At 45.5% G+C, this 15,858-nt stretch overlaps 1 protein-coding gene across 1 annotated transcript in view; it reads left to right on the top strand.

The window, feature by feature from the left end:
* The first annotated feature begins 200 nt into the window (after positions 1–200).
* The window catches only part of TGDS (TDP-glucose 4,6-dehydratase), a 38,820-nt gene continuing 23,162 nt past the window's right edge, over positions 201–15,858 (top strand). The window contains exons 1-3 of the mRNA XM_034758268.1: positions 201–561; positions 8,992–9,058; positions 10,391–10,459. Of these exons, the coding sequence (XP_034614159.1) occupies positions 386–561; positions 8,992–9,058; positions 10,391–10,459 (312 nt within the window). The 5' untranslated portion in view covers positions 201–385. The remainder of the gene's footprint in view (positions 562–8,991; positions 9,059–10,390; positions 10,460–15,858) is intronic.

Consider the following 15,858-nt stretch of genomic DNA (forward strand, 5'->3'; position numbering starts at 1 on the left):
GAACCAATAGGAACAGAGTACAAGCCACGAGGCGGAGCCAGCGCCTGCCTCGCCTCCTCCATTGTTATTCCCCCCTCCCTCCTGTAGCGAGAGCCGGAGACTCGGCCCGTCGCCAGGCCGCTACGTGTCCGTTGCTTGGCTTGGACATACGGCGGCCAACTGTCGTGAAACCGTATTTTACGGCTGCCATTGAGAGGGTGGGCATGTTTCGGGAGACCCCCAGCGTCTGTCCGCTCTCTGCTGGGGGGCTGCCCCTGCCCAATCCATGGACCCGCGCCGCCGCTTGCGCACCCCTCCACCCGCGCGCTCCCGACGTGAACGCGGAAGAGGGCAGTAGGATAGGGTATCACTGTGCACGCGCGGGGAAAGAGGGACCGCTTCGCCCATGCGCAGTGGCGGAAAAGGGGGCGGTGAGACACAACGCCGGGAAGTGACGGCAGGGGGCGAGCAGCGGCAGTGCCGTAAAGCGCGGATGATGTCGGGCGCTGGGGGTCCTGGGGCTGCTGTGGGGTCTTCGGGCTTTGCCAAGCGGCTGCTGGTGACGGGCGGCGCCGGGTTCATGTGAGTAGCGGGGGGCGGGGTCTGAGCCGCGAGCCGTCTCCCCGCGGCGGCAGTAGCGGCGCTTGGGAGTGGGGCGGGGTGAGTCTGTCCCGTTGTCCCGCTGCGGTGGCACTGGGCTACCGACCGCATCCCGCTGCAGCGGCTGGGCACCCCCTCGCTGTCTGTGCTGCCGTCCGGACCCCCGCTGGGCGGGGAGCGAGCGCAGCCCCTGCCCCTCCGGGACAGCCGGGGGCGGGGAGGGGGGTTCCTCCCCTGCCTGCTCCTGCCCTGAGCGCTGGAGTCCCGCGTTGACAGGCCCGGGGCAGGTAACCGCAGGCTTAGGCAGTTCGCACCAGCACAGCGCTAAAAGCCGCTTCAGAGACGGTGCCTGCGGCTGAGCCCTAGCCTACACTACGAGTTTAGGTCGAATTTAGCAGTGTTAAATCGAATTAAGCCTGGACACGTCCACACGACGAAGCCCTTTCTTTTGACTTAAAGGGCCCTTTAAACTGGTTTCTTTACTCCACCTCCGATGAGGGGATTAGTGCTAAAATCAGCCTTTCCGGGTGTGGACAGAATTCACTGTTATTGGCCTCTGGGAGCTATCCCACAGTGCTTCATTGTGACCGCTCTGGTTACCTGTGCTGATGAGCTCTGCATGGTCACCTGTGCTCTCCACGCTGGGCAAACAGGAAATGAAATTCAAAAGTTCGCGGGGCTTTTCCTGGCTACCTGGTCAGTGCATCTCAGTTGAGAGCGTTGCCCAGGATCGCAAAAGAGCTTCATCATGGACCGAACGGGAGGTACTGGATCTGCTCGCCATATGGGGAGACGAATCAGTGCTAGCTGAACTCCATAGCAGTAAACGAAATGGCAAAATATTAGAAAAAGTCTCAAAGGCCATGAAGGATAGAGGCCATAACAGGGTCGCACAGCAGTGCCGCATGAAAATTAAGGAGCTAAGGCAAGCCTACCACAAAGCCAGAGAGGCAAACGGAAGGTCTGGGGCAGAGCCACAAACATGCTGCTTCTACGTGGAGCTGCATGCCATGCTAGGGGGTGCAGCCACCACTACCCCAACCGTGTGCTTTGACTCCATCAATGGAGAATCATGCAACAGGGAAACAGGTTCGGGGTACGTGGAAGATGATGGTGATGATGAAGACAATGAAGATAGCTCCCAGCAAGGAAGCGGAGAAACCGGTTTCCCCAACAGCCAGGGTATGTTTATCACCCTGGACCTGGAACCAGTAACCCCCGAACTCACCCAAGGCGTGCTCCCAGACCCTGAGGGCACACAAGGGACCTCTGGTGAGTGTACCTTTGTAAATATTACACATGGTTTAAAAGCAAGCGTGTTTAATGATTAATGATTAATTTGCCCTGGCAATCGCGGCCAGTACAGCTACTGGAAAAGTCTGTTAACGTGTATGGGGATGGAGCGGAAATCCTCCAGGGGCATCTCCAGAAAGCTCTCCTTCACGTACTCCCAAAGCTTTTGCAAAAGGATTCTGGGGAGGGCTGCCTTATCCCGTCTGCCATGGTAGGACACTTTTCCACGCCAGGGCAGTAGCACGTAGTCTGGAATCATTGCGTAACAAAGCATGGCAGCGTATGGTCCCGGTGTTTGCTGGCATGCAGACAACATCCATTCCTTATCTCTCTTTGTTATCCTCAGGAGAGTGATATCATTCACGGTCACCTGGTTGGAATGGGGTGATTTTATTAAGGGGACATTCAGAGGTGCCCGTTCCTGCTCGGCTGAACAGAAATGTTCCCCGCTGTTAGCCACACGGTGTGGGGTGAGGGGTAAAGTGATCATCCCAGAGCATTGGGTGTGTGTGTGTGTGGGGGGGGGTGTAGTTAACCCGGAAACTGCAGCCCCTCCTTTTACATTAAAAACCCATTTTAAATGGCCAACCCAAAGGGTCCTTGGTATGGGAAATGAGGGCGCTGATGTTTGAAACCATTCCCACATGTTATGAAGGTTAAAAAAGCCAAAAGACTGTGTATTACCATGGCTGCCTGCAAGCCGAATTCTGTTGCCTGGCACTGCGTGAGTGATCTCTCACACCAAACCGGCAGGCCCTCAATATAAGAGGAAAAATGCGACCTTGTAACGAAAGCACATGTGCTGTGTAATGTGAACAGCAAAATTTAACGTGAAAGAGTGTACCCATTGTTCTCTAAAATGTGTCTTTTTTTAACCACCTCTCCCTTCTCCTCCACCAGCTGCAAATGTTTCTCCTTCACAGAGGCTAGTGAAGATTAGAAGGAGAAAACGGCGGACTCGGGATGATATGTTCTCGGAGCTCCAGATGTCCTCCCACACTGACAGAGCACAGCAGAATGTGTGGAGGCAGTCAATGTCAGAGTGCAAAAAAGCACAATATGAACGAGAGGAGAGGTGGCGGGCTGAATCACGGGTTGAAGAGAGCAAGTGGCGGGCTGAAGAGGATAGGTGGCGTCAGCTTGCTGACAGAAGGCATGAGTCGATGCTCCGGCTGCTGGAGCATCAAACTGATATGCTCCAGTGTATGGTTGAGCTGCAGGAAAGGCAGCAAGAGCAGAGACTGCCGCTACAGCTCCTGTGTAACCAACAGTCCTCCTCCCCAAGTTCCATAGCCTCCTCACCCAGATGCCCAACAACGCGGTGGGGGGCCTCTGGCCACCCAGCCACTCCACCCCAGATGATTGGCCAAGCATCAGAAGGCTGGCCTTCAATAAGAATTAAAGTTTTAAACTACAGTGTGTCCTTGTCCTTCCCTCCTCCCCCACCCCACCCGGCACTTCCCTCCTCCCCTACCCCTCCGGGCTACCTTGGCAGTTATCCCCCTAATTGTGTGATGAATTAATAAAGAATGCATGAATGTGAAGTAACAATGGGTTTATTGCCTCTGCAAGCGGTGCTCAAAGGGGGAAGGGGAGGGTGGTTAGCTTACAGGGAAGTAGAGTGAAACGAGGGTAGGGTGGTGGGAGGGATCATCAAGGAGAAACAAACAGAAGTTTCACACCGTAGCTTGGCCAGTCACAAAACTTGTTTTCAGAGCTTCTCTGATGCGCACCACGCCCTGCTGTACTCTTCTAACCGCCCTGGTGTCTGGCTGCGCGTAATCAGCGGCCAGGCAATTTGTCTCAACCTCCCACCCCGCCATAAATGTCTCCCCCTTACTCTCACAGATATTGTGGAGCGCACAGCAAGCAGCAATAACAATTGGAATATTGGCTTCGCTGAGGTCTATCCAAATCAGTAAACTGCGCCAGCGCACTTTTAAACGTCCAAATGCACATTCCACCACCATTCGGCACTTGCTCAGCTTATAATTGAACAGGTCCTGACTCCTGTCCAGGCTGCCTGTGTACGGCTTCATGAGCCATGGCATTAAGAGGTAGGCTGGGTCCCCAGGGATAACAATAGGCATTTCAACATCCCCAACGATTATTTTCTGGTCTGGGAAGAAAGTCCCTTCCTCCAGCTTTTGAAACAGACTAGAGTTCCTGAAGATGTGAGCATCATGTACTTTTCCCGGCCATCCCACGTTGATGTTAGTGAAACGTTCCTTGTGATCCACCAGGGCTTGCAGCAGCATTGAAAAGTACCCCTTGTGGTTTATGTACTCGGTGGCTTGGTGCTCCGGTGACAAGATAGGGATATGGGTTCCGTCTATCGCCCCACCACAGTTTGGGAATCCCATTGCAGCAAAGTCATCCACTATGACCTGCATGTTTCCCAGAGTCACTACCCTTGATATCAGCAGGTCTTTCATTGCGTTGGCTACTTGGATCACAGCAGCCCCCACAGTAGATTTGCCCACTCCAAATTGATTCCCAACTGACCGGTAGCTGTCTGGCGTTGCAAGCTTCCACAGGGCTATTGCCCCTCGCTTCTCAACTGTGAGGGCTGCTCTCATCCTGGTATTCTGGCGCTTTAGGGCAGGGGAAAGCAAGTCACAAAGTTCCATGAAAGTGCCCTTACGCATGCGAAAGTTTCGCAGCCACTGGGAATCGTCCCACACCTGCAACACGATGCGGTCCCACCAGTCTGTGCTTGTTTCCCGGGCCCAGAATCGGCGTTCCACGCCATGAATCTGCCCCAGTAACACCATGATTTGCACATTGCTGGGGCCTGTACTTTGTGAGAGGTCTATGTCCATGTCAATTTCCTCATCACTCTCGTCGCCGCGCTGCAATCGCCTCCTCGCCTGGTTTTGCTTTGGCATGTTCTGGCTCTGCATATACTCCAGGACAATGTGTGTGGTGTTCATAGTGCTCATAATTGCCGCGGTGATCTGAGCGGGCTCCATGATCCCAGTGCTATGGCATCTGGGCTGAAAAAAGGCGTGAAACTGTTGTCTGACGGAGGGAGGAAGGGGCGAGTGACGACATGGTTTACAGGTACAGGGAATTAAAATCAACAAAGGTGGCTGTGCATCGGAGAAACACAAACAACTGTCACACAGAATGGCCCCCCCCAAAGATTGAACTCAAAACCCTGGGTTTAGCAGGCCGTTGATTTCACGGAGGGAGGGGGAAGCAAATGAATACAGAACAAATCTGGTCCATCTATTTTTTACATCTTAAGCTGGCAGCAGACGGTGCAGCATGACTGATAGCCATCGGCATCTTCTGGGTGCTTGGCAGAAAGTGATGTACTACGACTGCTAGCCTTCATCGTCAAAACGGTTCAATAGGCCAGGAGCCAAAACATGTCTGCCCAAGTGCCTCTGATTGAACTCACTGAGGAGTACGACGACGATGGATACCAGTTGTAATACACCGTCTACTGCCAAAAGGCAATTAGCTGCTGCTGTGTAGCAATGCAGTACCACGTCTGCCGGGACCCAGATGACACATGGTGACAGTGAGCTGAGCTGAGCGGGCTCCATGCTTGCCGTGGTATGTTGTCTGCACAGGTAACCCAGGTGAAAAGGCGCAAATCGATTGTCTGTGGTTGCTCTGATGGAGGGAGAGGGGCCTGACGACATGTACCCAGAACCCCCCGCGACACTGTTTTTGCATCATCAGGCATTGGGATCTCAACCCAGAATTCCAATGGGCACGGAGACTGTGGGAACTGTGGGATAGCTACCCACAGTGCAACGCTCCGGAAGTCGATGCTAGCCTCGGTACTGTGGACGCGGTCCGCCGACTTAATGCACTTAGAGCATTGTATGTGGGGACACACACAATCGACTGTATAAAACCGATTTCTATAAAACTGGCTTCTGTAAATTCGACCTAATTTCGTAGTGTAGACGTACCCTGAGTCCCTGCGCCAGCTTCCGCAGTCCTGCACATCCCCATGCCCAGAGTTGTCTTTCTTTTGCTGGTTGCTGTGTGAAAGACTTGTGCAAGCAGGGAGAGCTGGTGATGACCCTGACCCTGGAAACTGGCAGCTCTGCCCTGGCGGATAGCTGCACAGAAATGGGCTGCAGTGGCAATACAGGTGATATAGAGAAATAGCATGTCAAATGCAGTAAGTAAATGGTAGGTGGGAAACTTCCATCTTCTTTTTATTATAATGCTCTTGGATGTTATCAGTAAGGTTAAGATTTTGTCACTGTTTAGTAAAAATCAGGGACAGGTCACGGGTAATAAATAGAAATTCACAGAAGCCTGTGACCTATCCCTGACTTTTACTAAAAATAACTATGACACAGTGGGGCTGATGAGGTTTGCCTAAGCCCTGCTTGGGGGGCAGGGAGGATTGTCCAGCACCTGCTGCCCATGGTGGCTCATAGCTGTGGGATTGGCCCTTGCTGCGGCTTGGAGTTTCGGGGTTGCTGCCCCCGGGCCCCAAGTGGAAAATGTCACGGAGGTCTTTAGTTATCAGCAGTAAACAAATAATTTCAGACAAAAGTAGTTATCTATTCAGTTTAGTGGCCCTTTATGGCAAAAGCTGCATTCTGCTTTCTTTACCAAGTTGAAGGGACAACAGTTTATACTAATTACCTTATAAATTAAATATTTCTCACTCACATGCAAGTTAGCACATAATGGAGATCGGAGAGGATGATGCATCAAATTAGCTGTCTGTGGAAGACTGATATGTGGTCTACACTTAAAAGTTTTGCTGGCATAGCTATGTCAGTCTCAACTGGGGGGAGGGGTATCACACCTCAAAACTACATAACAATGCTGCCAAAAGCCCTAATGTAAATGCAGTTGTACTAGCAAAAATGTTGTTGGGGAAGGTGGCGTGTGCACTAGAAGGGTTTGCTGTTAGAGCTGTACTGGCAAAGCCTAGTATAGACAAGGTAAATCTCTAGGAATTTTTTCTTTATTCCTTTTTTTTTAAGAACAAACAAAAAAAACCCCCTTGTCTTAAATACAGAATTTGTACCAGGAAAACTTAAATTGGTTTGTTAAAGCAGGGCAAAAGGCTAGTTTATACTGATTGAGCTTAAACCTCTTCCTGACTGACTTGAGCTAAATCAATGTAAGAACAGGTTTTTATTAATTTGGGAATGTGCATACTTACAGTGTTTTGCATCTGTTAAGCTAAGCTGATTGGCCAAACGAAGCAAGGTACATTCCATGACATTTCTCTGTTTTTTTGTGTATAAGAACAGCCATACTGGGTCAAATCAATGGTCCATCTAGTCCAGTATACTGTCTTCTGATAGTGGCCAATACTAGGTGTTTCAGAGAGAATGAACAGAACAGGGCAATTACCAAATGATCCATTCGCTGTCATCCACGCCCAGCTTCTAGCATTCAGAGGCTTAGGGACATCTCGGGCATGGGTTGTATCCCCGACCATCTTGACTAATAGCCATTGATGGACCTATCCTCCATGAATTTATCTAATTTTGTTTTGAACACAGTTATAGTTTTGGCCATCACAACATCCCCTGGCACTGAGTTCCACAGGCTGACTGTGCGTTATGTGAAGAAATGCATTTTGTTTGTTTTAAACGTGCTCCTTATGTGAGGGAGGAAATAACGCTTCCTTATTCACTTTCTTGGCATCATTCATAATTTTATAGACCTCTATTGTATCCCCTCCTTAGTTGTGTCTTCCAAACTGAAAAGTCCCAGTCTTTTTAATCTTGGCTCATAAAAGAGAGGAAGTGGAGTTTATTCCTCATAATTTCCCTGCACACATGAGTAAGGACTGTGTGTCAGGACCCTGGGTTTTGAACCTTGGTATACAGGGCTCTTAGGAGGTAGTAAGTTCCAGCTTGTCACATATGTGATACTTTTAAATGCTGTATTCAATTAATTCCAAAATTTCAAGGAATTTTTTAAGTATCAGTGGGCAGAATCCTTTGCTTTTTGGTGAAAATCTGAGAATTGGAAGGGAGAAATGGAGGACACGTAAGCTCTCCTTGTGTCTGAATAGCAAAATTATCAATTTCAGTACAGTGGTTACAGTTCAAAGTTACAAACTGATCGGCCAACCACACACCTCATTTGGAACCAGAAGTATACAATCAGGCAGCAGCAGAGACAGAAAAAAATGAAATGCAGTACAGTACTGTGTTAAACATAAATTATTTTAAAAAGGAAAGTTTAAAAAAATTGGACAAGGTAAGGAAACTGTATCAGTGCTTGTTTCATTTAAATTAAGATAGTTAAAAGCAGTTTTCTTTTGCATAGTAAAGTTTCAAAATTGTATTAAGTCATTAAGGTTCAGTTGTAAACTTTTGAAATAACAACCATGATGTTTGTTCAGAGTTACGAACATTTGAGTTATGAACAACCTCCATTCCTGAAGTGTTAGTTACAGTAGAACCTCAGAGATATGATCTGTAGATCAAAGAACTGGTTAATCAAAGCCGTGAACACCTTCCAGCATAATATGCCTTATCTCAGCTCTGCTCGTCCTCCTAATAGTTTAAAAGTGTTGACAACCTCAATGACTTATCTCTAGGACAGAAACAAAAGAAATAAGAATGGTGGGGAGCCATGGGGAAGGAAGGGCCTGGCAAGGAGAATGAGGGACCCTTGCATGGAAGGAATGGGAGGCACATGGACCCCCTGGCATAGGGGGCCTCGTAAAGGGGATTGGGTGGAGAATGGAGTACTCTAGTATGAGCACACAGGGCAAGGAGGGGCACACAGGGCCCCTGGCTTGGAGGGAGATTGGAGGACAATAGTATGGTGGAAAGGGATATGGGAGTGGCATACACAGCCCCTCTTCCCAGAAGTGTCTGAAGCTCCTAGATTTGCTAACCAGATGCATGGGCTCCATGTGTTATACATTTCTCTCTTTACTTTAATTGGCCAATTAAGGTCCAGAGAGAAATTAACAAAAATAAATTCTAGCTTTTAATTCACTAACATTACATGCTTATTAAAAGGATAACAAAAAGCAACATTAGCAAATTAAAAAAAAATCAGTTTATTTTTGTGTCAATTAGGGTTTTGTCTCTAGGGAGCTGGTATCCTAAAGTTATCTATATAATCGTAATTTAAAACAGGATTATTCTTTTTTTAAACCTGCAGTGCATCCCATGTGGTGGTGTCTCTTGTAGAAAACTATCCAAACTATTTGATTATCAATCTAGATAAGGTAAGTTTTTGTGTTTTTTCTCTCTAAAGAAATGTGAAATAATATGAAGCAGTTAATATACAATATGTTGAAAGTTTGCTTGATGTGGAAAGTTTTACATTAGACCTTGAATTTCTTAAAATTCAGAGTTGGCATGTTTTATGTGCTAATTTAGGGCCTGATCTAAAGCCCAGTTCTCAACACCCACCTCAATTCTGCTAACATGTTCTTTGTTTCGCATACTGTACCTTAACTCTAATCAAACGAAGTATTTTTATTTGGAGTAGCCATGCGTTTCAAATCTGCTTCTCAGCCATGTCATGCTTTCTACAGTGGGTTTGAAACTTCTACCCCAGACAACTTATTTGGTTAGACCGTGGTTCTCAATCAGGCATTAGGTAGAAATTGATTTATTTTATAATTATATGGTAAAAATGAGAAAGTAAGCAATTTTTCAGTAATAGTGTGCTGTGACACTTTTATTTTTATGTCTGATTTTGTAAGCAAATTGTTTTTAAGTGAGGTGTAAATCAGATTCCTGAAAGGGATACAGTATTCTGGAAAGTTGCAAGCCATTAAATTAGAGTAAAGATTGCTCAACTGCAGATCCCATTAAACACAATAACTGAAAACCTCCAGGTAAGGTAATCTTCAGAGCAAAACTTTCAAAGACTCTTCACCTTCACAACAAACTCTTCTGCACTTCCATACTATAACCAACCACAATAGCATGTGTCATAGCAAAGTTTGGACCAATGCTGAAAATACTGCTACAGAAGCTTAACTTTACTTGAGTAATATCACTTGAAGCAAATGCTTAATCGTATGTGTATTTTAGAATCAGGGTCTATAATGTTAACGAGTGGAAATTTTAAAAAGAGGATCACTTTCAAATGTTTCCTCTGCCAAAATTTAATATTTTACCCCAACTTTCATACATTCCTTCTGCTCTCTTTATTAGAGAACATTCATATGAAAATGGCTCTGTTTTGGAAGACTTCAACTGTTTCTCATTTTTATTTGCCTATCTCACAATCTGTTTTGGCTACCAAATGATATCAGAGAATTATGTGGTCAACAAAGTAAGTGTGGGCAGATGGATCAATTCTGGGGGACTAGGATTCTAAGCTTTTATTTAATTGATTATTGCTAGATTTTTCAATCAGCACATAATACACCTTTTAAACAGAGAAGTTGACCTCTCTGCAGATCTATTTTAAACAATAGTTTTAGCACCTTCTCCTCAAGCTTGTTAATTAGAGACTTGCTCAGTTAGTAAATAAGCAGGATCTAATATAGAATCGTTAAAGAAAACTCATCGTCATAGTAATATTCTGTGTTTTTTTTCTTAAGCTGGACTATTGTGCAAGCTTGAAGAATCTTGAAACCATTTCCGAGAAGCAAAACTACAAGTTTATCCAGGTATGGCAGATTTTTTAGTAGCAAACTAGCAAGTTAAGGTTGTAAAATCTTAGGTTGGCCAGGCTTTTATATCTGGGCTTCTGCAGAACTGACACTTGATGTGGGAATCTCCATCTATTTCTTCTCATGGAACTATAGCTTCTGCTTTTGGTTACACTATATAACTTCCACTTCTGACCATGTGTGTATGGGTGTCGACTTGGCATATTACTGCAAACTTCTGATACAGTGCCTATAATCTAAAAGTATATGCCTGGAGTAACCCGTCAAAAACTGAAATACATAATTAGAGACTAAAGGTTAGAATTTAATCAAACCTCTGCGTCATAATGGAGTGATCTTTGTTTTACTCTCCTAACTTCTGGGCTAACTATGAATAACTGTACTTTGGAGTATCAAATACAGACCACTGCCTGAGCGGAATATTGAATTATATGGGCCGCTAGTATGTTCTGTTATGTAAATTCCTGTGCTCTGGTTGATCTGCTGGTAATGTTACCTGTTCCATGACTCAAAATCTCAAATGTGCTTGGAAGATTTCACAGATGTGTGTTTAAACATAACCTGCCCATTTAGAAGCCTTAGATGTCTGCAAATCCTGTGGCTTCCTCTTTCCCACCGTTCAGATACTCAGTTTAGTAACATAAGTATAAACACGTGAAATGCTATGAGTTGAGTGGCGTGACAGCTAAGGAGGCATGTGGCATTGCTGAAGAAATGGTATTTACAGCTTTATAAAGGTTACCAGTTTCAACACAATTTGATCCCACTGCCCTAGTCAGACTGATACTATGCCTTCTTATAGGATGGCATGATACAGATTCCTGGGAATGAGTGCAAGTGTAGACAGCAGAATGTATGTGCATTAGTTATGAGTATTGGAGCAGAAATTCAAGATGAGAACACAGACATGAATCCTGAGCTTCTGTGACTAGGGGCTTTTCTAAATGGGGGAGTTTCTTTGGTATGGTGTTTTTTGCTATAACTAGTTTGGTGTTAGTAGATAAGGTGCTTGGGCTGTTGTCAAGGAGGTCTATGCTGCTGTTGAGCGGGTGCTGCTGGCTGATCGTAGAACTTGGAAACGCATAGATGGTTATTGATGGTGGATTTGCACAGTGGGATTTTTGAATTTTATTGGGGCCATTGATGGGACCCAGGTGCCCAGTGTTTGTCCCCAAAACCAGACCTCAGAGTTCATTGGGAGAAAAATGTATTTCGCCAGGATGCTACAAGACCTGGTTGGTTGCCCTTCCATAGTGATCAGGGTCAATATGGGATAGTGTGGGAATCTGTGATGCCAGGAACTTTAGAAACTCAGCATTGTTTTATGCAAGGAAAAATGGGATGTTTGCTCCCAAGACCACATGAATGCTGGTGTGATTTCCCCTGTCATTCTGGGAGACTCATCTTATCTGGTTTATAAAGGCTTACTGGGCACTTGGATAGGAGAAAGTTGCTACTTCATTAACACTGTGAACAGCAAGAGAGGGTGCCTCTGCAAAATGTTCCAACTGGTCAGGGAGCCAAAGTCGAGGACGTGAATATGGCATGGCTACTGATGTAATAGATATGTAACTTCATGTATATGAGCTTGCCATGAGCTGGAATCACGAAGGGCATACCTGGGAACTTGCTAGTATTTAAACAGGATGGTGACATCCAGTCAAGGTGATCCTGGAGCAGTAGAGGGCATGCAGTAAACAGGCTGACCTAGATGTGAAACAGTGCAATGTGGGGTGGCAGTGGAAGGACTTCCAGAAGTGGTACGGTTAATCTGAAATAGGGAAGAGTTCGTATAAACTATATTCCAGTATAACTCACTCCAAAATAGTTGTGTATCTTCCAAAGAAGATTAATTAAAGTGGGATAAGATGCCCGATAAGGTTTAAAAAAAACAACAGTGTGTGGACACAAGGCAATTTATACCTAACTTTCCTAATGGACAAGCCCTACCATTAGGGTTATGCTGCCGTTTCTCTAGATAAAATTAGATTAGATGGTGTCCTCTCTTCTTTTAAAAACAATATACTGGTGTGGTAAAGAGCTTCTTTTCCCTGACGGATGAGGGGGATTGTTCTATTTAAATCTTGTGGCACCTTAGAGACTAACAAATTTATTAGAGCATAAGCTTTCGTGGACTACAGCCCACTTCTTCGGATGCATATAGAATGGAACATATATTGAGGAGATATATATACACACATACAGAGAGCATAAACAGGTGGGAGTTGTCTTACCAACTCTGAGAGGCCAATTAAGTAAGAGGAAAAAAAAACTTTTGAAGTGATAATCAAGATAGCCCAGTACAGACAGACAGTTTGATAAGAAGTGTGAGAATACTTACAAGGAGAGATAGATTCAATGTTTGTAATGGCTCAGCCATTCCCAGTCCTTATTTAATCCTGAGTTGATTGTGTCTAGTTTGCATATCAATTCCAGCTCAGCAGTCTCTCGTTGGAGTCTGTTTTTGAAGTTTTTCTGTTGTAATATAGCCACCCGCAGGTCTGTCATTGAATGACCAGACAGGTTAAAGTGTTCTCCCACTGGTTTTTGAATATTATGATTCCTGATGTCAGATTTGTGTCCATTAATTCTTTTGCATAGAGACTGACCGGTTTGGCCAATGTACATGGCAGAGGGGCATTGCTGGCACATGATGGCGTATATCACATTGATAGATGTGCAGGTGAACGAGCCCCTGATGGTATGGCTGATGTGATTAGGTCCTATGATGATGTCACTTGAATAGATATGTGGACAGAGTTGGCATCGGGCTTTGTTACAAGGATAGGTTCCTGGGTCAGTGGTTTTGTTCAGTGATGTGTGGTTGCTGGTGAGTATTTGCTTTAAGTTGGGGGGTTGTCTGTAAGCGAGGACAGGTCTGTCTCCCAAGATCTGTGAGAGTAAAGGATCATCTTTCAGGATAGGTTGTAGATCTCTGATGATGCGCTGGAGAGGTTTTAGTTGGGGGCTGATGGTGACAGCTAGTGGTGTTCTGTTATTTTCTTTGTTGGGCCTGTCTCGTAGGAGGTGACTTCTGGGTACTCGTCTGGCTCTGTCAATCTGTTTTTTCACTTCAGCAGGTGGGTATTGTAGTTTTAAGAATGCTTGATAGAGATCTTGTAGGTGCTTGTCTCTATCTGAGGGATTGGAGCAAATGCGGTTATATCTTAGAGCTTGGCTGTAGACAATGGATCGTGTGGTGTGTCCTGTATGGAAGCTGGAGGCATGTAGGTAAGTGTAGCGGTCAGTAGGTTTCCGGTATAGGGTGGTATTTATGTGACCATCGCTTATTAGCACAGTAGTGTCCAGGAAATGGACCGCTTGTGTGGATTGATCTAGGCTGAGGTTGATGGTGGGATGGAAATTATTGAAATCATGGTAAAATTCCTCAAGGGCTTCTTTTCCATGGGTCCAGATGATGAAGATGTCATCAATGTAGCACAAGTAGAGTAGGGGCGCTAGGGGACGAGAGCTAAGGAAGCGTTGTTCTAAGTCAGCCATAAAAATGTTGGCATATTGTGGGGCCATGCGGGTACCCATAGCAGTGCCGCTGACTTGAAGGTATATATTGTCCCCAAATGTGAAATAGTTGTGGGTGAGGACAAAATCACAAAGTTCAGCCACCAGGTTAGCTGTGACATTATCAGGGATACTGTTCCTGATAGCTTGTAGTCCATCTTTGTGTGGAATATTGGTGTAGAGGGCTTCTACGTCCATAGTGGCCAGGATGGTGTTTTCTGGAAGATCACCGATGGATTGTAGTTTCCTCAGGAAGTCAGTGGTGTCTTGAAGATAGCTGGGAGTGCTGGTAGCGTAGGGTCTGAGGAGAGAGTCCACATAACCAGACAAGCCTGATGTTAGGGTGCCAATGCCTGAGATGATGGGGCGTCCAGGATATCCAGGTTTATGGATCTTGGGTAGCAAATAGAATACCCCTGGTCGGGGTTCTAGGCATGTGTCTGTACAGATTTGTTCCTGTGCTTTGTCAGGGAGTTTTTTTAGCAGATAGTGTAGTTTCTTTAGGTAATCCTCAGTGGGATCAGAGGATAATGGCCTGTAGAATGTGGTGTTAGAGAGCTGTCTAGCAGCCTCTTGGTCATATTCCAATTTATTCATGATGACGACAGCACCTCCTTTGTCAGCCTTTTTGATTATGATGTCAGGGTTGTTTCTGAGGCTGTAGATGGCATTGTGTTCAGCATGGATGAGGTTATGTGGCAAGTGATGTTGCTTTTCCACTATTTCAGCCTTTGCACGTTGACGGAAGCAATCTATGTAGAAATCCAGTCTGTTGTTTCGACCGTCCGGAGGAGTCCACGCAGAATCCTTTTTTTTGTAGTGCTGGTAGGGAGGATTCTGTGGGTTAGTATGCTGTTCAGAGGTATGTTGGAAATATTCTTTGAGTCGGAGACGTCGAAAGTAGGATTCTAGGTCACCGCAGAACTGTATCATATTCATGGGTGTGGAGGGACAAAAGGAGAGGCCCCGAGATAGGACAGACTCTTCTGCTGGGCTAAGAGTATAGCTGGAAAGCTTAACAATATTGCTGGGTGGGTTAAGGGAACTACTGTTGTGGCTGCTTGTGGCATGTAGCAGTTTAGATAGTTTAGTGTCCTTTTTCCTTTGTAGAGAGGCAAAGTTTGTCTTGTAAATGGCTTGTCTAGTTTTTGTAAAGTCTATCCATGAGGAAGTTTGTGTGGAAGGTTGGTTTCTTATGAGAGTATCCAGTTCTGAGAGCTCATTCTTAATCTTTCCCTGTTTGCTGTATAAGATGCTGATCAGGTGGTTTCGCAGTTTCTTTGAGAGTGTGTGACAGTCTCTCAGCATAGTCTGTGTGATATGTAGATTGTAATGGATTTTTTACCTTTAGTCCTTTTGGTATGATGTCCATCTGCTTGCATTTGGAAAGGAAGATGATGTCTGTCTGTATCTGTACGAGTTTTTTCATGAGGTTGATGGATTTCCACTCCATACGGCTAAATGCAGTGCCTTGCATAATGACAGGTTTCAGAGTAGCAGCCGTGTTAGTCTGTATCCGCAAAAAGAACAGGAGTACTTGTGACACCTTAGAGACTAACAAATTTATTAGAGCATAAGCTTTCGTGGACTACAGCCCACTTCTTTGGATGCATATAGAATGGAACATATATTGAGGAGATATATATACACACATACAGAGAGCATAAACAGGTGGGAGTTGTCTTACCAACTCTGAGAGGCCAATTAAGTAAGAGAAAAAAAACTTTTCAAGTGATAATCAAGATAGCCCAGTACAGACAGACAGTTTGATAAGAAGTGTGAGAATACTTACAAAGGGAGATAGATTCTTAATTGGCCTCTCAGAGTTGGTAAGACAACTCCCACCTGTTTATGCTCTCTGTATGTGTGTATATATA

The sequence above is a fragment of the Trachemys scripta genome, chromosome 1 (genome assembly GCF_013100865.1).
Source record: "Trachemys scripta elegans isolate TJP31775 chromosome 1, CAS_Tse_1.0, whole genome shotgun sequence".
Taxonomy (NCBI): Eukaryota; Metazoa; Chordata; order Testudines; family Emydidae; genus Trachemys; species Trachemys scripta.